The 21,156-nt window shown below is 35.9% G+C and overlaps 1 protein-coding gene across 5 annotated transcripts in view; it reads left to right on the forward strand.

Annotated features, from left to right (window-relative positions):
* Nucleotides 1–21,156, forward strand: part of MKLN1 (muskelin 1) — a 384,978-nt gene that overhangs the window by 266,442 nt on the left and 97,380 nt on the right. For all 5 annotated transcript variants that reach the window (XM_004008073.5, XM_042249238.1, XM_004008072.5 and 2 more), the window contains 2 exons: nucleotides 14,015–14,092; nucleotides 16,703–16,768. In XM_004008073.5, the coding sequence (XP_004008122.1) occupies nucleotides 14,015–14,092; nucleotides 16,703–16,768 (144 nt within the window). The remainder of the gene's footprint in view (nucleotides 1–14,014; nucleotides 14,093–16,702; nucleotides 16,769–21,156) is intronic.

Genomic DNA, 21,156 nt, shown 5'->3' on the forward strand with positions numbered 1-21,156 from the left:
CTTGCAGGAATAGTTTTAGGTTACCAGTTCAATTTCTTTAAACTTTATAGGACTATGCAGAGTCATTTGATTGGTTGATTGAGGTTTAATAAGATCACCTAAAATTTCAAACTTACTAGCATGAAACTGTACCTGATACCCCCCATTATCTGTTTAATGTTTGTAGGATTTCTTAAAATGTGTTAATATTTATTATTTATGAATTATTTCTCCCTCCCCAATTCATTACTTTTACCATAAGTTTATCTTTTGAGAGAACCAACTTCTGGTTTGTTGATTCTTTATGTTAACTTTTATGTCCTTGACTTATACTCTGTGTTTAATATTGTCTTCTTTTTCTCTTTGAGATTAATATGCTTTTTATAATTTACTGAGATGGATACTTAGCTTTTTAATTTTCAGACTTTGTTATTTTCCTGTTATATGCATTTAAGGACATGAATTTCCCTCTTCTTATTTTTTAATTGTGCTATGAACTGTTTTAATTTTTATCCAGTTCATTAATTTCATTAGGAAATGATACTGCTCTTTTGTGAGTCATAGTTATGTAAGAAATATAGTTTTTAATTTCCAAATACATAAAGGTTTTCTGGCTCTTTTCTTTATTACTTCTGTCTAACTAAATGCATAGTGGTCAAAGTATATTTTGCACATTCCAGTTCTTCAGAATTTGAAAAGACTTACCATGTTGCCTCCTTTTTCAATTTTTATAAACATACTATGTGCACTTGGATGGAATCCAGTCTTTAGTTGCTGGTGCGGTGCTTCATCGCAGTCCAGCTAGTCTAGTCTGCTGATCATGCTGTGTAAGTCTGCCTTCCTAGTAAAGTTTCCATCTGATTCTCTTAATTACTAAGAAAACGTGTTAACGCTTCCAACTATGATTATGAAATTCTCTCTTCATATAATTCTGTCAGCTTTTGCTTGGTATATTTTGAAGCTATATTACTAGATGTATACAAATTTTTAATTTTTTAATTTTGGATGAAAGCTTTTGTATTAAAGTATATTTTTATCTCTAGTAATGTTTTTACCTTGAGGTATAGATTGTCTTACATTAATATAACTGCCTTTATTTGGTTAGTGTTTACATAACATATCTATCTCCATGTTTTAATTTCAAGCTTTCTGTATCCTTTTTTCAGAGATGTATTGCCTGTAAATTTAGTTGGTTGTTTAAAAAAAAAAAATCTGTCTTATTTTGATTTGAACATTAATTTACTTACTTGATCGAATTACTGGTAAATATATGAGTTTAATCCTACCATTTTACTGAAAAATTTTGTCATGTCCTTTATTTCTTCTCTTTGGTTCTTATCTCTTATTTTTTTTTTTTAATTTTAACCTTTCTATTTTTTCTTTATTTATTTGGAAGTAGTGCAGCCTGTTTATATTCTTTCATGGTGAGTCTGTAAATGACTACAAATATAAATACTTAACAAAATTTATCAGTACAAGAATGTAATAGACTTTCAACTCCCATCTACTTACATTCCAGCTCATATGCTATTGTTCCTTATTTTCGTCCTATATTCAGAGATCCTAGAAGACATTACTAATCTTGATTTTATAGTATCCATTAATTTTATCAAATTTTACAGATTTTTTTGCTGTGCATTGCAATTTGAATCTTTGATTTTATATCTAAGATCATATTCCTTCTGCCTTAAGCACATCCTTTAGAATTTCTTCTAATGAAGATTAACTCAGTTTTTGTTTGCTTGAAAATTTGCCTCTTTTCTCGAAAGATATTTTACAGGGTATAGAATTCTAGAGAAAATGGCAACCCACTCCAGTATGCTTGCCTGGGAAATTCCGTGGACAGAGAAGCCTGGCGGGTTGTGGTCCATGGGGTCCCAAAGAGTCAGACATGACTGAGTGACTAACATTTAACTTACATGGAATTCTAGATTGACAGTTATTTTCTTCAAGTACATTTTGGGTATCATTTCACTGTTATCAGTTTTCATTATTGGCAGTTTCAGCTATTGGCTTTGCAGTCTGTCTTTTTTCCTATGGCTGTTTAAATATACAAGTATATTAGCTATACCTTTGTTTTAGGTTATTTTATAATTATGTAAATAGGGCAACTCCAGTGTGGTGACCCTGTTAACTATTATGTATTTTGGTTTTCTTTCAAGTTAAAGGTACATTGCCTGTGTATTTTTCATTTCTTTCATTTTCTCATTTTAATTGCACATTTATGTTTAATTTTTTAAGCTTCTCTAATATCTTTATCTCATTTCCATTACTATATTGTTAATGTTTTCTTTCTTACTTTGATCTTCATTTCTGTTATGTATTCTTCTTTTCCTTTATTCCTTCGACTCTGACGTTCATGTTTTATTTACCTTTGTTCTCAAACCTTATCTTTTATCTCTGTTTTCTGTTTGTATTTCTAACTGTGCTAATATTGTATAAGAGAGTTTCTTACTTTTTTATCTTCATGGAAAAGTATTTGGCCATTTTCATCTATTACATGACTACGTTTTAATGTTGAATCAGATTTCTTTTTGCCACTTCAAAACTTTTTCTTCCTTTTCTTTTTTATATCTTCATAAAAATCTTGAATTGCTTGTTTTTGGCATTTAGTAATCTTTGAAAGAAATAAACTTTTCCTGTTTTAAATAGGCTCGTAGGACTGTGTTCTAGAACAGAAAGATTTTTTCTTATGGTGTTGCTTTTCTCTTGGGACATTGTTTCTTCTCAACAGTACTCCTAATGCAAAATCTCTCTCTCTCTTTTTTTTCCACCAGACTGCTTCCGGAAACATGACTTGTTTCCCTGACTCCTGTTCATTCATGTCTTTTTCTTAAAATTAGTTTTCATTAGTGTATAGTTGCTTTACGGTGTTGTGTTAGTTTCTACTGTACAGCAGATTGAATCAGCTATTTGTGTGTGTTATTTGCTCAGTCATGTTCAACTCTTTGCCATTCCATGGACTGTACAGCCCACCAGGCTTCTCTGTCCATGAAATTCTCCAGGTTAAGAATACTGGCGTGGCTATCTGTTCCCTTCTCCAGAGGATCTTCCTGACCCAGGGATTGAACCTGAGTCTCCTGCATTGCTGGCACATTATTTACCATCTGAACCATCGGGGCCTTTGTACTTTTGTTTGTGCTGTATTTGCCATCCCTGATTACTTCACCTTTTTATCACTGTTTGCTTCCAGCTCATTCCTCAAGGCCAGCTCTTTCAAGCTACTTTTCCAGAATTATTCCTGCACTTCAGTTGCTCCTCCATCTCTTAATTTCTGTTTGCCTTTATGCCATTTTTCTTATTTTGTATATAAAAAATTACTAGTTTTCTTCCATATACAGTTCCAAATATTATATCATTTTTATATTATTATATATCATTATTATATCAAAGGCAAACATGCTATCTACTGTAATAAATACTATGTTGTTGAGTCAGTCGCTCAGTCGTGTCCAATTCTTGGCATCCCCATGGACTACAGCACCCCAGGCTTCCCTGTCCCTCACCATCTCCTGGAGCTTGCTCAAACCCATGTCCATTGAGTTGGTGATGACATCCAACCATCTCGTCCTCTGTCATCCCCTTCTCCTCCCGCCTTTTGTCTTTACCAGCATCAGGATGTTTTCTAATGAGTGGGCTCTTCACATCAGGTGGCCAAAGTATTGGAGCTTCAGCTTCAACCTCAGTCTTTCCAATGAATATTCAGCGTTGATTTCCTTTATGATTGACTGGTTTGATCTCCTTGCAGTCTGAGGGACTTCTAGAGTCTTCTCCAAACCATAGTTCAAAAGCATCAGTTCTTTGGCACTCAGCCTTCTTTATGGTCCAGCTCACACATCCATACATGACTACTGGAAAAATCATAGCTTTGAATATACAGACCTTTGTTGACAAATTGTTGTCTCTTCTTTTTAATACATAATAAATACTATATATGAATTAATTTATTTAATTATCATACCTACTTTCTAGGCAAGTATTGTTATTTCAATTTAATAGCTCACATTGATTAAGTAATTTGCCTAAGAGAGTGTACTTAGTAAGTGGCAGGGCTTAATTTTAAGTCTGTTCACTTTACCACTATGCTTTGCCATCCAGGTAAATATTTACTGGTTTAGTTTCCCCCGTATTTATTGTTGTAATGTAAATTTTTATAAGTTATGTATTTCTCTTGTCAGAATTTGATCAAACTGCTGAAATGCATAATTTTAAAAAAAATCTGTTTTACCCATCCATTATTCTTCTTGAACTATCAAAAACTTTTTTATGCTGTACTTATAAGTGAGTTTTTAATCTTATAAAAAAATTTCTGTGTTGGTAAAAAATCAGTTTGATAAAAGTTTGAATGTAGGCCCTAATACTGTATTCAGTACTTCTTTTTTTAATCTTGGATGAAGTTTGACCATAGTATTTTCCTTTTGATTAAAATTTCCTTCCTAAGTTGCTTTTTTTTTTCAACCATGTCCTTTTCAAAAGAGTATTCATTCTTAGAGACAGAATCAGCTTGTGCCTGGTTAAGACTTTATGAAATGTGTTTATTATAGTCGTAATCATACAGAAAAAATGAGATGGTATTGGGCTGGGAGACTGTCAATAGTTTGAGAATTGTTAGCAACTAGATCTTAGTGTGATTTCTCCGAAGTCATAATTTCAGTTCTTTTTGATAGTTTATTCTTGGCAGACCCTTCTGATTTCCTGGTTTAGGTTTTTGTCAAAAATAGACATATAGGAATATTAGCAACTGCCTGACTTCTTAAAATATGAAAATAATCTTTTAAGCTTGAATAGTTCTTAGCCGTTTAAATGCTGTACTTTTTTTGTTTGGGAACTTTTAAAATAATATAACAGTTGTTTTCGTAGTTTTGTAGATGAGAATGTCATTGTTTCAGTAGAAAGCTCAGTTGTTTGTGTTCAGTCATTTAGAATATATACAAGTAAATATACCAGACGAAAGGCTTATTAACTAAGCAAGACCTTTATAGAATTAGAAATTTTGTAAACATAGGGAAATTATTTGGGCAGCAGAGGTGTAAACTTTTCATTTGTTATTAGATCTTGAAAGGAGTTCTTTAACATTAAAACAAGGAACTGAAAGCAATATATTTTGAAAACATCTTTACCCTGCCTTTTTGTTTTTTTCTATTTTTTAATGCGGGATCTTAGTTCCTTGCTGCTGCTGCTGCTACTAAGTTACTTCAGTTGTGTCTGACTCTGTGCGACCCCATAGATGGCAGCCTACCAGACTCCCCCGTCCCTGGGATTCTCCAGGCAAGAACACTGAAGTGGATTGCCATTTAGTTCCCTGAACAGGGATCAAATGTATGCCTCCCATAGTGGAAGAGTGATGTCTTAATTACTGGATGGCCGGGGAAGTCCCATCTTTACCCTGCTTTAATAATGTTTATAGCATTTTTATTGATCACCTCAAGTATTTCAAGCTTATGACTGTTTAATTTTGAAAATTTTAACTTATCCTATTAAAAAATAAAGGTTCTTTAGCGTGTCTCCTGGAGAAGGCAATAGCACCCCACTCCAGTACTCTTGCCTGGAAAATCCCATGGATGGAGGAGCCTGGTGGGCTGCCGTCCATGGGGTCGCAAAGAGTCGAACACGACTGAGTGACTTCACTTTCACGTTTCACTTTCATGCATTGGGGAAGGAAATGGCAACCCGTTCCAGTGTTCTTGCCTGGAGAATCCCAGGTGCAGCGGAGCCTGGTGGGCTGCCGTCTACGGTGTCGCACAGAGTCAGACACAACTGAAGCGACTCAGCAGCAGCAGCATGTCTCCTATGGGTTTGAAATGGCTGTTCACCAAGAAAACAGTATATTAATAAACTTTATATTACTATTCTTTTTGAGGACATGAAAGAAGATTCTTAAGCATTTTATTTCATTGAAATTAGCTACTAAATATAATTTGCTTCAGATCTAATCTGGACTATTTAACGATAACCCAGTTTCTCTCTCAGTAGGCAATAATATGTATTCTAATAGATTAAATGAGGGTAATCTTTAATTTATCATGTTTCTCTGCAAAATGCAACATTTAAGTAATTTTAAAATTTTGAGTCATGATATAGTTTAATATTACAAAATGAAAGTACAAGAATTTAGAGTTGAGTGTGGAGAGGTATGAGAGAGCTGGAATTATGTTTATAGCTTTTATGTCTTATGGTATCTCCAAAAGAGGTGTTGTGTTTTGGCTTGGTTTGGTTTGGTTTTAGTTTTAGTTTTTGGTAGAATAGTTAGCTTATCAAACTAGCCATTTGTTTTCTGGAACAACTTCCAACTGACATGAATACTTCAGATAAGAAAGTGATCTGGAGTAGTGGCAAACCAGTGTTGCAGAGAGAAAATGAAACATAAGAAGTTAAACTTGAGCTTCAGTGTCCAATAGGTCATTTATTTAACAGTGAGATTACATTTTTTCCTTTAAATTGTAATTAATGTGACATATTTCGACTGTTCTATCCCACTTTTATTAGAATATTTAATATTGTGTGTGAGTTTTGTTTCCCAGACTCTCGCCTTTTTTAAAGTGTTATTGAATAGGTACATTGTTGTGTCTTTTACTACAATGTTTAATCTGAGAGTATAATTTAAAAACTATTATTTGTGTTAGTTATATGTGTGTGTTTATTTTTATTTACATGCTCTCTATAAAGAGTTGAAAATACTTTAGACTTTGGAATTGGGCTTTATACCTTTTTCGTTAGAGTCTTTCAGTTCAGTTCAGTTCAGTCACTTAGTCGTGTCCGACTCTTTGCGACCCCATAAATCGCAGCACGCCAGGCCTCCCTGTCCATCACCAACTCCCGGAGTTCACTCAGACTCAATGTCCATCGAGTCAGTGATGCCATCCAGCCATCTCATCCTCTCTCGTCCCCTTCTCCTCCTGCCCCCAACCCCTCCCAGCATCAAAGTCTTCTCCAATGAGTCAGTTCTTTGCGTGAGGTGGCCAAAGTACTGGAGTTTCAGCTTTAGCATCATTCCTTCCAAAGAAATCCCAGGGTTGATCTTCTTTAGAATGGACTGGTTGGATCTCCTTGCAGTCCAAGGGACTCTCAAGAGTCTTCTCCAACACCACAGTTCAAAAGCATCAATTCTTTGGTGCTCAGCCTTCTTCACAGTCCAACTCTCACATCCATACATGACTACTGGAAAAACCATAGCCTTGACTAGACGGACCTTAGTCAGCAAAGTAATGTCTCTGCTTTTGAATATGCTATGTAGGTTGGTCATAACTTTTCTCCCAAGGAGTAAGCGTCTTTTAATTTCATGGCTGCAATCACCATCTGCAGTGATTTTGGAGCCCCCCAAAATTAAAGTCTGACACTGTTTCCCCATCTATTTCCCATGGAGTGAAGGGACCGGATGCCATGATCTTCATTTTCTGAATGTTGAGCTTTAAGCCACCTTTTTCACTCTCCTCTTTCACTTTCATCAAGAGGCTTTTTGGTTCCTCTTCACTTTCTGCCATAAGGGTGGTGTCCTCTGCATATCTGAGGTTATTGATATTTCTCCCGGCAATCTTGATTCCAGCTTGTGGTTCTTCCAGTCCTGCATTTATCATGATGTACTCTGCATAGAAATTACATAAGCAGGGTGACAATGTACAGCCTTGACATACTCCTTTTCCTATTTGGAACCAGTCTGTTGTTCCATGTCCAGTTCTAACTGTTGCTTCCTGACCTGCATACAGGTTTCTCAAGAGGCAGGTCAGGTGGTCTGTCTTCCCATCTCTTTCAGAATTTTCCACAGTTTATTGTGATCCACACAGTCAAAGGCTTTGGCATAGTCAATAAAGCAGAAATAGCTTACTAATTTCTCTGAAGTTTGATTTTCTAAACTTTGCAATAATTAGTAATAGCCATTGCATAGATTTATTTTAAGGAGTAAATGGGTTAACCTTTCTGGTGTCTTGCACACAGTAAGTATGCAATAAAAGTCAACTCTTCCTTGGTAAGATCTTTTTAAAGATTTGCTTCCAGGTTTGATAATTCTATATTGAAGTAACTTTCTTCAAATTTTCTGATAGTCAAGGCTCTGGTTTTTCCAGTAGTCATGTATGGATGTGAGAGTTGAACTGTGAAGAAGGCTGAGTGCCAAAGAATTGATGCTTTTGAACTGTGGTGTTGGAGAAGACTCTTGAGAGTCCCTTGGACTGCAAGGAGATCCAACTAGTCCATTCTGAAGGAGATCAGGCCTGGGATTTCTTTGGAAGGAATGATGCTAAAGCTGAAACTCCAGTACTTTGGCCACCTCATGCGAAGAACTGACTCATTGGAAAAGACTCTGATGCTGGGAGGGATTGGGGGCAGGAGGAGAAGGGGACGAGAGAGGATGAGATGGCTGGATGGCATCACTGACTCGATGGACGTGAGTATGGGTGAACTCCAGGAGTTGGTGGTGGACAGAGAGGCGTGGTGTGCTGCGATTCATGGGGTCGCAAATAGTTGGACACAACTGAGCGACTGAACTGAACTGAAGAACGAATAAGAGATACCAAAGAGAACTGTGTGACCTTTAGACTAGTGAAGAGAAAAGGGATTTATTTGAGATAGAGGGAGGCAAATTAATAAGTTCCCCAAACAATGTTTTTTAAATATTTGCTTGACTACTTTGCAAGATGGTGTGACTTATCAGGGAGCCATTATGTACTAGAAATTGACTTCATTGGAAGTAGGAGTTTTATGAACAGTTTGTTGAAATGTAAGGAACTTAGTAACAATAAGATGACTCAAAGGAAATGTCAACCATGTGGCTAGGAAAGTCCCTCCACGTCTTGCTCTTTTTTCCATTCTAAGCATTTATTATATACTGAACATCTCTGATGTTATACTCTTAAGTGTCATTATTCAAAAGAAGGTTAACTGTATCTATAGTAAAATCATCATAATTTCTAATTTTAAGTTTGGAGTACTTAATATTTAAATTTTGGAAGTAAGTTCCTCTGCATGCCTGAGTATAAATCCTTTGTGCATGCTTAGGTCTCTTTGTCCTTGTTAAAACAAGCTAATGTCAATGTACAAAGCACTGCTTATGGAAACTGAATATGTCTAGTGAGCCTTGAAGAAGAGATATTTCAGGGGTAACAAAGTATATGTGATAATGGTTTATATTGGTAACAATAGTGTGTTGCAAAATTCTCCCTACGTTATGGGAAAAAATCCTGTATCTAGTTGTTTTGTGGCTTTTCTTCTGATAGTAATAGTGCTCAATGTGAAAAAAAAAGGGGGGGGGGAGACAAATAAATGCAAAGGCAAAAATCAAAATTATTCTACTCCTGCCAACCAAAGAAAGTCACTTTTAAGTTTTTGATGTATGTCACTGTGTGTTTTTCTGTGTGTGGTATTTACAAATTGATTTTACAAAAATTACATAATGTTTTGAGAATTGCTTTTTTTACTTTGAAAAATTCCTATTTTCATAAGACGGTTGTGTTTGATAGAAGAGAAATTGTGAAGCGCTTGATGGATAAAGTATTTGTAAGCTTTTCAGGTTAGTTAAGAGTGAGGATAGAAGGATTGGTTGAAGAAACAGAATTTTACCTCCAGTGTTCAGAATGACTTTAAAGATCAGGAAGTGCGTCATCTGATTATGTTCCTATGATCACTACTTTAGGAGCTCTTAGAAGAATTCCCCCCAGTGGATTGTGATTTCTTTTTCAGAATAGTCACAGAAGACTTTAAGGAAAAAGAGGAGATGGAAACTTTTCTAAGGTGAACATAAGGTGGAATCAGCCAGACACACACAGTTGAAGTAAATAAATATATTGGTTCTAACAGTGATGGAATCCTAGAATGGCAGAATTTGGAAGGAACCTCAGGCTCTATCCAACTCTTAAACACCAGTTTTATAGATGAGGAACTTAATTGACTTATCAAAAGTCCTGTAATAAATTACTGTCGGAGACTTAGGCAGTAGGACAATTGCATGCTATGTTGCTTCAGTCTTATGTGACAGTGTGCGGCCCTGTGGACTGTAGCCTGCCAGTCTCCTCTGTCCATGGGATTCTCCAGGCAAGAATACTAGAGTGGGTTGCTATGCTCTCCTTCAGGGGTCTTCTTGACCCAGGGATCGAACTTGCATCTCTTATGTCTCCTCTGTTGGCTTGGGCTTCACTGGTGGCTCAGATGGTAAAGAATCTGCCTGCAATGCAGGAGACCCAGGTTCATTCCCTGGTTCTCGAGGATCCCCTGGAGGAGGGCATGGCAAGCCACTCCAGTATTCATGCTGGGAGAATTCCATGGACAGAGGAGCCTGGTGGACTACAGCCCATGGGGTCACAAAGAGTTGGCTACGACTGAGTGACTAACACTCAAAAAAATACAAAGTGTATTACTTTTCTAATTGTCTCTATTGTTGCTTTGTATTTTTCTGCCGTTTTCTTATCTCCCTCAGTTTTCTGTTATCTCTGTATAGTTTCATCTTTTACTTTTTCCTCTCTCTCCTCTGCAGTTAGCCATTATGTAGAATATTTTAAAATCATTATTTATCTTAAATAATTTTATCTTGTCCTGTTTACAGTTTGTAAGAAGGATCATTTAACTTTTATGTGCCTTTCACAAAATGAACTAAAATGTACTGTTTTATTTCTAAATTTGTAATTATTATATTTATTGTCATCTTATCATTATTGTTAGTAGGAGCGCAACAACATTTTGTCTGGATTAAAAAAGATTTCCCACTCTTGTAATGGGAAAATACTATTGGCCAGAATAGACTGAATGGGGCAAGAATTGTCATGAAAACCTATGGGAGTAGATAATATTGATAGAAACACTCAATAAAACATGCTGTAAGTCTATTTGTTCCCCTTACTTTAACATTTAAAATATAAATGCTAATTTATGAGTGCTAATTTAAGAAGGAGAGAGCTTACTTTTTGCAATAATTTTTTAAAGTCCACAAGCAAAGAAAAAGAAAGTAGTTGAGTTTATGAGATAAGCTTTTCTTCTCAAAGCCATGTGAAAGGACTTGAAAGCTGAAGGGTGTGGTAGCAATTGAGCTTCATAATTGCCCAGAAAAAAAAAGACATTAGGGAGGTTCTGTAAATTACACAGTCTTTGGCAAGTATACAAGTCAGGGAGAACAGTTTTACTTATAAGTTCTTTGCAAAAGTATTTGCTTTCAGTGGCTAAATGAAGCAAAAGGAAATCCTTTATTCAGATTGAAATCAGAGACAAATGACAAAATTTACAGTAAAAGTAACTGTAAATTATAATCTGTTTGAGCTCATGTAAAAGAAAACCCTAGTTTGAAAAGTAAGGGAATGTTGTTTTATCATATAACAAGAAGTCCAGAGGTAAGGTAGATTTCATGGTTAGTGGATTCAGTGATCCAGTTTCTTTCTCTCTCTCTGTCCTGTCATCATTACAGAAGTTGATTTCATTCTTGAATGTAGCAGTTATGTACATTTGCATGTTGATATAAACATTTCCAGGGAAACAAAAGTAGATTTTTTTCTTCCTTCTCTGTATATTCATTTAAAAGTAAGAAAATATTTCCCTAAAGCAAACCTAACAGAATCAGAAGATATTAAGAAGAGGTGGCCAGAATACACAGAAGAACTGTACAAAAAAAGATCTTCATGACCCAGATAATCACGATGGTGTGATCACTCACCTAGAGCCAGACATCCTGGAATGTGAAGTCAAGTGGGCCTTAGAAAGCATCACTACGAACAAAGCTAGTGGAGGTGATGGAATTCCAGTTGAGCTGTTTCAAATCCTGATAGATGATGCTGTGAAAGTGTTGCACTCAATATGCCAGCAAATTTGGAAAACTCAGCAGTGGCCACAGGACTGGAAAAGGTCAGTTTTCATTCCAATCCCAAAGAAAGGCAATGCCAAAGAATGCTCAAACTACTGCACAATTGCACGCATCTCACACTCTAGCAAAGTAATGCTTAAAATTCTCCAAGCCAGGCTTCAGCAATACGTGAACCGTGAACTTACAGATGTTTAAGCTGGTTTTAGAAAAGGCAGAGGAACCAGAGATCAAATTGCCAACATCCATTGGATCGTGGAAAAAGCAAGAGAGTTCCAGAAAAACATCTATTTCTGCTTTCTTGACTATGCCAAAGCCTTTGACTGTGTGGATCACAATAAACTGTGGAAAATTCTGAACGAGATGGGAAGACAGACCACCTGACCTGCCTCTTGAGAAACCTATATGCAGGTTAGGAAGCAACAGTTAGAACTGGACATGGAACAACAGACTGGTTCCAAATAGGAAAAGGAGTGCGTCAAGGCTGTACATTGTCACCCTGCTTATATAACTTATATGCAGAGTACATCATGAAAAACGCTGGACTGGAAGAAACACAAGCTGGAATCAAGATTGCCGGGAGAAATATCAATCACCTCAGATATGCAGATGACACTACCCTTATGGCAGAAAGTGAAGAGGAACTAAAAGCCTCTTGTTGAAAGTGAAAGTGGAGAGTGAAAAAGTTGGTTTAAAGCTCAACATTCAGAAAATGAAGATCATGGCATCTGGTCCCATCACTCCATGGGAAATAGATGGGAAACAGTAGAAACAGTGTCAGACTCTATTTTTAGGGGCTCCAAAATCACTGCAGATGGTGATTGCAGCCATGAAATTAAAAGACGCTTACTCCTTGGGAGAAAAGTTATGACCAGCCTAGATAGTATATTGAAAAGCAGAGACATTACTTTGCTGACTAAGGTCCGTCTAGTCAAGGCTATGGTTTTACCAGTAGTCATGTATGGATGTGAGAGTTGGACTGTGAAGAAGGCTGAGCACCAAAGAATTGATGCTTTTGAACTGTGGTGTTGGAGAAGACACTTGAGAGTCCCTTAGACTGCAAGGAGATCCAGCCAGTCCATTCTGAAGGAGATCAGCCCTGGGATTTCTTTGGAAGGAATGATGCTAAAGCTGAAACTCCAGTACTTTGGCACCTCATGCGAAGAGTTGACTCATTGGAAAAGACTCTGATGCTGGGAGGGATTGGGGGCAGGAGGAGAAGGGGACGAGAGAAGATGAGATGGCTGGATGGCATCACGGACTCGATGGACGTTGAGTCTGAGTGAACTCCGGGAGTTGGTGATGGAGAGGGAGGCCTGGCGTGCTGCGATTCATGGGGTCGCAAAGAGTCGGACATGACTGAGCGACTGAACTGAAGTGAACTGAAAGCAACCCTCCCCACCCGCCAGGAGATCCTCATGATTCAGTAGCCAGAGATTGGTTCATACCATTCTTAAACTAATCTTTGTTGAAGGGCACAGGATTAGGACTTGATAATAATTTCTAGTAGAATGGATGTATGTGGGGAGTTCAGTCTCCATCATAGTACCTAGTATAGACCATCATAGTAGCTAGTATAACTAGTCACTATTCTGTAAAAACTCCTGTTAAGAACGAGATTTAGAATTTATTAAATGAAGAAAGTAAAGCATAGTGAAACATGAGTCCCTGCCCGACTACTTAAGAGCTCTGTTATTTGGGTTAAATTCATTGATGACTCTTGAGTATGCATTTCCACATCTATAAAATGAAGATGATAATGTGTAATTCATAAAGTTGATTTTAGAATTAGATCAGATCAGATTGCACAGATTCTAATGTTTAGTATTCAATAAATATACTATTACAGTTACTGGTACTTTTATCTCTATACAATTTTATACTTAAACTGTAAAAATGGTATTTTCACTTTAAAGGACTAGTTTTGTTTTTTCCCGACGATACAAGGGCCTAGTCCAAAGTTGTTGGAGCTCCCATTTCCTTTTCTAGTTTTTTGGTATAATAGTACAAAAATGGGGAGAACTTAGTAAGTTTAATAGCTGCCACTGAAAAAATGTGTGTACATGGTCGTGTCAACTTATATTTTGCTATTTATATTTGAGGTAGCATAAAAACTAAAGTGACATTTTATGAAAATGTGCTGTTGTTTTAGTGTCATATTAGTGAGTTTCTTTAATGTAGGCTTCCACATTTTGGTCTTTTTTGCTGTAATAAAAAGTGTAAGCTATTAAGATGTAATTCTCTCTCCTTTAATATTTGCAGATGGCTTGTTTAACCAGTATATCAGTCAGCAGGAATATAAGCCACGATGGAGTCAGATCATTCCCAAAAGCACCAAAGGTAAGTCTGACCTTCTAGGTTGTGGGTGCTTTTGCTTTAATGTTCCAGTTCATTTGTATTCACGTTTCGCTGTACCCTACTACTGAAAATCAGGTGCTTAAAAAAAGACAAAGGTTCCTCAGCAAGATGGCAGAGGTATTTTATTACATTCAATTTTTCTTTTAAATTTTTTTGTTTTATGGCTATAACAGAAGGTTGGGCATTATTTATAGAGAATAACAGCACAAACTGCTTTTATATAGAGTCTCTGGAAAATTATAGGTTATGGTGTTATGATGCCAAACATGTGTCCCTCGAAAACCTTAAATTCTGCAAAATTGCTCACTAAAGCTAGTAGGACTTAGGAGAGAGGTAGAAATGGGACATACCATTCTAAATCTATGGAACTTAATAGCCAGATACTAATAAAAATTACTAGTGTAGTAATTCTAAAAAGAATGAATGCTAGTAAGTAAAGAGTCTGACGTGACTGAACAACAACAGTTAAATATAGGCGTTTATATTAAGCATCACAGTGATTTTGGAGCTTTAAACCTCAGGTCTCATACTTCTCTCTTCGAGCTGTAGACACTAGAGGACATTTGATGCTAATGAAGACTATTTTTATCAAAACTTAAAATCTGACCTTGGGTGTGATGTTCTTCATTAATCTGTCTTTTCATATGGGAGGAGTTTTTGTCACTCCTCCATCGGCACTCACTGCTTTGTCAGATGGTTAACATAATGGAAAGTGTAGCAGTTCTTAAATGAGCTACTTGTGGTAAAGGAAGGCAGGTCTGTGGATGTTCAGCTTTCTTCCTCTGGTCTTCATACATTGTCAAAGCCTTCATTTTGTTTGTGAGAAAGCTTTCCCAGATAGTGTTAAATATCAGTATACTGGAGAAAATTGCTTATGAACCTCCATAAGTTCTGAGTTACATTGGCATCATTTTCCTATTTTATCAGTCACATACAAGGTAATTTCTTTCAAAGATGAAGAAAGCATGTTTCTTCAAACATGCTACCACATGTTTGCATGTGGTAGCAAACAGATTATAGCTTTATATCTGAAAGCTAACGGATTAAATATATAAAATGCAAGCATACTGACAATAAATTTATTTCAGTGTTTTCTTAATCTGTTCCTGAAAGTGGTAATACTGACTTTACTGATTGGAGAGAAGAAGGAAGAAAAGGGTAAAACTTCTACAGTAATGAGCTGCAGAATCTAAACCTATCTATTACGAAGGAGAAAGCATTTGCAGGAAACTTCTGATTGATTAGTGCTTGAATATAGCTTCAGTTTTGCATCTTATGTATAATATATAAGAACTGACATTTCGGTCTTTTTCATTGTACCCCCGTGAAATCAGTAAAAACTTAAGATGGTCCCTATTTTACATAGAAGAAGGCTGATTCAGGGAAAGTTATTAGCTAACGTAATACATTTCAATTAATGGGAGAGTTGCAAAGAAAAATTCAGGTTTTCAAGTTTACATCAAGTAAGGCATTAGAATCTTGTAGCTGTTGAACCATGGAAATGAAATCTTATCTTCATTTATGTAGGCTCTGATATAAAGTAAGATTAAAGTTGAATAATAGTTTTCTCCTACTGAAGTTTAAAATTTTCACTCATTGTTTTTATTTATTTGGCTGCATCAGGTCCTAGTTGTGTCACGCAGATCTTTGCTGTGGAATGAGGGATCTTTCGTTGCAGTGCTTGGTTTCTCTGTAGTTAGTGCCCCGTCTTACTTGCCCTGCAGCATGTGGGACCTTTTCCCAACCAGTTTTGAACCCATGTCCCCTGCATTGAAAGGCGAATTCTTAACCACTGGACCAGCAGGGAAATCCCTTCACTGATTATATTTAAACCTGCCTATTAAGCTCTGTGATGTGTAAATAAGAGTCAAAAGAAAGCAAGTCTCACATTTTGTCACACAGTACTACTCAAAGTGGTGGATTATGTGGAAACTATTTCTGAAATATTGGAAAATGAAATTAATACAGTGAGGAAATTATCATTAATGTAAAACTTGATAACATCGTAGTTATCAGTAGCTAGTTTAATGAACTTTAAAACTGCTCATTAGGGACTTCCCTGGTGGTCCAGTGGCTAGGACTATGTGTTCCTAATGTAGGGGTCCTGAGTTTGATCCCTGGTCAGGGAGCTAGAACCCCACATGCTGCAACTAAGACCCAGTACAGCCAAATAAATAAGAATAAATTTTTTTATAATAAAAATAGAACTGCTCATTTTGCTAATAAACCATGCCTAGAGTTATAAGACCTGCAGTCTAATTCTGTAATTGTTTTGCACCTTTACTTTGTCACTCCACTAGTTTAGAGATTTTATGTTTTTGTGGAATATCCTATGTCTTTGCTGCTTAATGGCATTGGTTGAAAGTAGCTTCCAGTGCATTAAGACCCTGAAAGCAATTAGAAAAAAAGAGCAAGATAATTATTATAAATTTAATTATAAGTAATATAATTACTCTTCTATGAGTCCTCTTATTCTTAATATTGAAGGAATAAGTGTGTGTTATTTTCACTACTCATTACAGACTTATGAATGAAGTTACTTTGGATATGCAGTTGTTACTTATTTTAAAAAATATATTGTTTCTACTTCAGGTGATGGAGAAGATAACCGGCCAGGAATGAGGGGAGGTCATCAGATGGTTATTGATGTCCAGACAGGTAAGGACTACTTGGAATCGAAAGGAGATTTTTTAAAAATGATACATTATTAAATATCAGATACTCAGGCATATATACTTCTTTCCATTCCTTGCAGAGGTTACATGTTATTGGCCATAACCAAGGAGCAAAGAAAATAGGCATTAGCTTCAGATATAACCAAAACCAGGCAATGGCACATCAGCCTGGGGAGGCTGCTGCACAGATGAAATTAGAAAACCTAGAAGAAATGTATTGTGCAGACCTTTGTGTGTGTGTGTGTGTATAGTTTCATATGTGCTTGATTTCACAGTTAGTTGGAATATTTCTTGATTTTTAGTGCATTTATATTTTAATGCCATATTATGGGAATTGTTGTAGTAAAAGAGAAATTAAGGTATATTTTCAGAGGCAAAGGATACAAAATTAGGTAGCCTAATGTTGGTAGATCCATTGATTGCTAGACACTGTCCATAGGTGTATAAATAATTTGTTTTAGTTAATCATTCTTGCCTTTTTAATTTTCTGTAACTTGATGATACAAATTTTCCCTAGGTTTCTACAGCCTAGAATAGCTTAAACACTGTTATATTTAGAGGTTAATGCTAAAATTATAATTGGCTTCAAATTACCATCTTGAGAAGCAAATAATACCAAGAATTCTGTATAGTTTTATTTTATTTGGTTTTTAAAAAAACTTTACCACATAAAATGCCAGTATTCACCCAAATAACATTTTGCTTGTAATAGAAACTCTGTTTTATTGGTATTGTGTAATGCTGACAGTAGTTCTCCAGGAATAGTCTTTTTGATTCATAATTTAAAAAAAATATTACAGTGCAGATAATAATGATCTAGGCATTACCATTATCACACATGTTTTATAAGTAAAAGGAGAAATTATAATATTTTATTTAAAATCCACTGCTAAATTTGAAGAGTAACCTGTGAGTTTGTTTAGTATTATTAGGGTCTCTTTGGAAAAGGTTCATTTTGAGGCATAGGAAATTGCTTTCCTAGTCTTAGCTTCTCTTCCCAAACCCCTTCCTTCCCACAGAAATAGGTTTGACTCAGCTGTAGTCTTAAGCATCTTTTTTTCCTACCTGAGAGTTCAATAAATAATACATATGCTTATTTCTCAGAGAACCAGATCTATATATAAGTTGATTTTTTTTAATCCAAAAAAGTTGTTTATATGAAAAAAGAGGTAAAATTTTGTGTTTAGATTGTCTATAGTAGCTTTTCTCCTCTTTTGAACATACAGTGGAATTTTAATGCCATTCCTTTTTTCTCTCAGTCACAATGAAAATATTATTAGGTCCTCCTTTAACAATTGCTAAGAAAATACTAAAAAAGAGTGTTTGTTTGGAAAGCTACTTTTATCTTCTAGATAAAATGCTATTTTTCTTAAATATGAAAATAATGTGGTTTATTTTTACATGTAAAGTTTTCCTTATCAAGGAGCAGAAGGAATTTTCATAATGCTTTCTGTGTTGCTTATTATGGAATGTGGCCTAGATAAAATAGGTTAAAGTACATGTGTAACAAAAGAGAAAGATTTTCTTTTTTTGTAACCTATGATATTTGAGAACGGAAAATGAGAAGATTCAAATGATAGGCAGATGTCCTAACAGAACTTGGTATAAGCAGAGACATTTACAATTAAAATCTGACTTTTCGGGTCAGAGATCCTTGAAGTAAAATACTTACAGCATATAGTGATAAAGATCGACATTTTTTTTTTTTTGTAATATCTTGGTTTTATGAATTAAGGGGAGGATTTCAGCAGACTCTTGTTAGTCAAGATCCTTATCCCTACAATCCCTTTAAAAAAGTACTTCAGGGAAAGGAAAAGAGTTGTTTCAGTATTTACTTCTTTTGCTTTAGAAACTATAAGAAAACAATGGCTTAAAGTAAGTCATTGTAAATAAGTAAGAATGACTTATAGGCATGGGATATATTCCAGATGAAATCTTTAAAGGATTAATCTCTCATAGCTTCTGAGGATTTATTATAGATTAACCAAGATCTACAATGAAAATTGACCAGTATCCATACTTCTGTTTGAGGACTGGTTTATAGAAGTGTAATAAAAGTACTTTGTGAATATATTTTTGAGCAAATATTTCTACCATAGGAAATTTAGAGATTTATCTATCAATATGTCTGTATGTGGGTGTGTGTGTTTGCTCAGTCATGTCCAACTCTTGCTTCCTCATGGATTTGTAGTCCACCAGGCTTCTCTATCCACTGTGCCAAATGGAGGGATTTTAACTTAGAGCCATTTTGTATCTGTTTCAGTGATTTTTTTCTCCCCCCTAGACTTTCTAAATGCTGGGTCAGGCTTTCTTTAGGCCCATGCTGCTTCCCAGATGGCTCAGTGGTGAAGAATCTGCCTGCCAATGCAGGAGCCACAAGAGAGATGCAGGTTTGATCCCTGGTTCAGGAAGATCCCTTGGAGGAGGACATGGCAGCCTACTTCACAATATTCTCACCTGGAGAGTTCCATGGACAGAGGAACCTGGTGGGCTACAGTCCACGGGATTGTGAATAGTTGGACACAACTGAGCATGCCCAGATGCATGTGACAATGAAATGAAATTTTGAGCCTTTAAAACAGGAGCCAAAAACTTAAAGTCTGGTAAACTAAATAATCATGATAATCTCAATTAACATAAAGTTGTCCATAACTCAAGTGAGCTTGATGGTCAGTGTTACCATTGCTGCTTATAGTGTGGAAATAGTACTAACTCCGTGAACGGTGAAATTCAAGGAGTTTAACATTCCAGTGATCCTTTGTATGAGTAATAGGGTTGGTGTGTAAAACTTATTGGTGAGGAATTCTTCCTTTTGAGATACACACATACACACATATATATATACACACATACACACATACATACATATATACATACATATATATATACACACACATACTTACAAATGCTAACATTGACTAGCGCACACACACACACACACACACACACACACACACACACCACTGAGTGACTGATAGGCATGCACGCGCACACACATATAAACTAGTGATGCAGTTAAGATTGGAATCCAGATTGAGGTAGAGGAGGAATGCAGCTTCTGAGGATTCAGGTGTCTGGAAGCAGAGAGAAAAGTAAGGCAAGATGCCCTAGGACTCAACCAAGTCAGAAAAAGCTTTGTATTTTCATAAGATTCTAGAATTGTGGTTTAGGTTAAGTTTAAACAGGTGTTTACTTATGAGGTAGGTAATCCAGGAATCTGCTCTATCAAGAGAAAACAAAAGGAACTTTAAAAATACCATTCAAAAGTCTAGTAACTTCTATACCTTGGCATTCTCAATCTTTTGTTTCAGCTAACCCTTGCTGTCTATAGTCCTTTCTATTGCCATGCTCTATTCTTTTGGTATTTCTTTGTTTTCTTAGATGAGGCTTCATAAGTGGGCTCTAAGGAGGCCCATGATACTCTTGAAATGGTATGTAATATTTTTGTCTGCTTTTATGGAGCTCTCTGGGAAGATTCATTACCTATTTATTTTTTAAAGGATTAAAATACCTCATAAGTTTTGACATTCCACAGTAAGTAAATACTGCTGGTATTCATATAAAATTTCAAATGAAATTTCTCGCTCTGTGTAAGTGGTATTCCTGTTGAAATAATAGTGTTTACAAAGTAAACTCTTGCCACCCTTTCCTCTACTCTTGTTTTTCTTTCCAGATTATTTGCTGCTTGGTATAAGGTGGTGGGTGAGGAAGAGAGTATAGGCAATAAAGTCAGAGAGGTAGTGATGGGCGATTGTGTTGTTTTTTTTGTAAGAACTTTAACCTTTATTCATAGTGAGAGATTAATGGGAAATATTGTTGGGCTTTGAGAAATGTTACTGTTAATAATTGACTTTGCATTTTAACAAAACTAATTAGGTGATGGGCAGAAGTAGAGAGACCTTTTAGGAAGCAGCTCTTACCAGAGAAGTAATGATAGCATTGGAATTTACTAGATTGGTGATCATAGTGATGAGAATTAATTAAATTTTGGGTGTATTTTGAAAATGTCACATACAGCTGACAGGATTTACTGACAGTCTGGATATGAGTGAGTGAAAGGAGTAAAGGGTAGCTCAAGGTTTTGATCTGATTAATTGGGAAAATAGTATAGCCATTCCCTAAGATGGGTAGAAAAAGAGGATCAAGTATGGTCCGTTGTTCAGCAGGTTGATTTCAGACAGGTTAAGTTTGAGATCCTAGTAGATATTTCTAATAAGTGGTTAGATATATTACTTTGGGTTTCAGAAGACAGGGCCAGGCTGAATAATCATTTCCTTTTTGTGTGTTTGCACAGAACTGTATTCATCCTGTTACTTTCACTATCGTGATTTCCATATTGGTTAGAATTGCTTGTGTAGGTGTTGTGTGTCC

This window comes from Ovis aries, chromosome 4 (assembly GCF_016772045.2).
Source record: "Ovis aries strain OAR_USU_Benz2616 breed Rambouillet chromosome 4, ARS-UI_Ramb_v3.0, whole genome shotgun sequence".
In the NCBI taxonomy this organism is placed as follows: domain Eukaryota; kingdom Metazoa; phylum Chordata; class Mammalia; order Artiodactyla; family Bovidae; genus Ovis; species Ovis aries.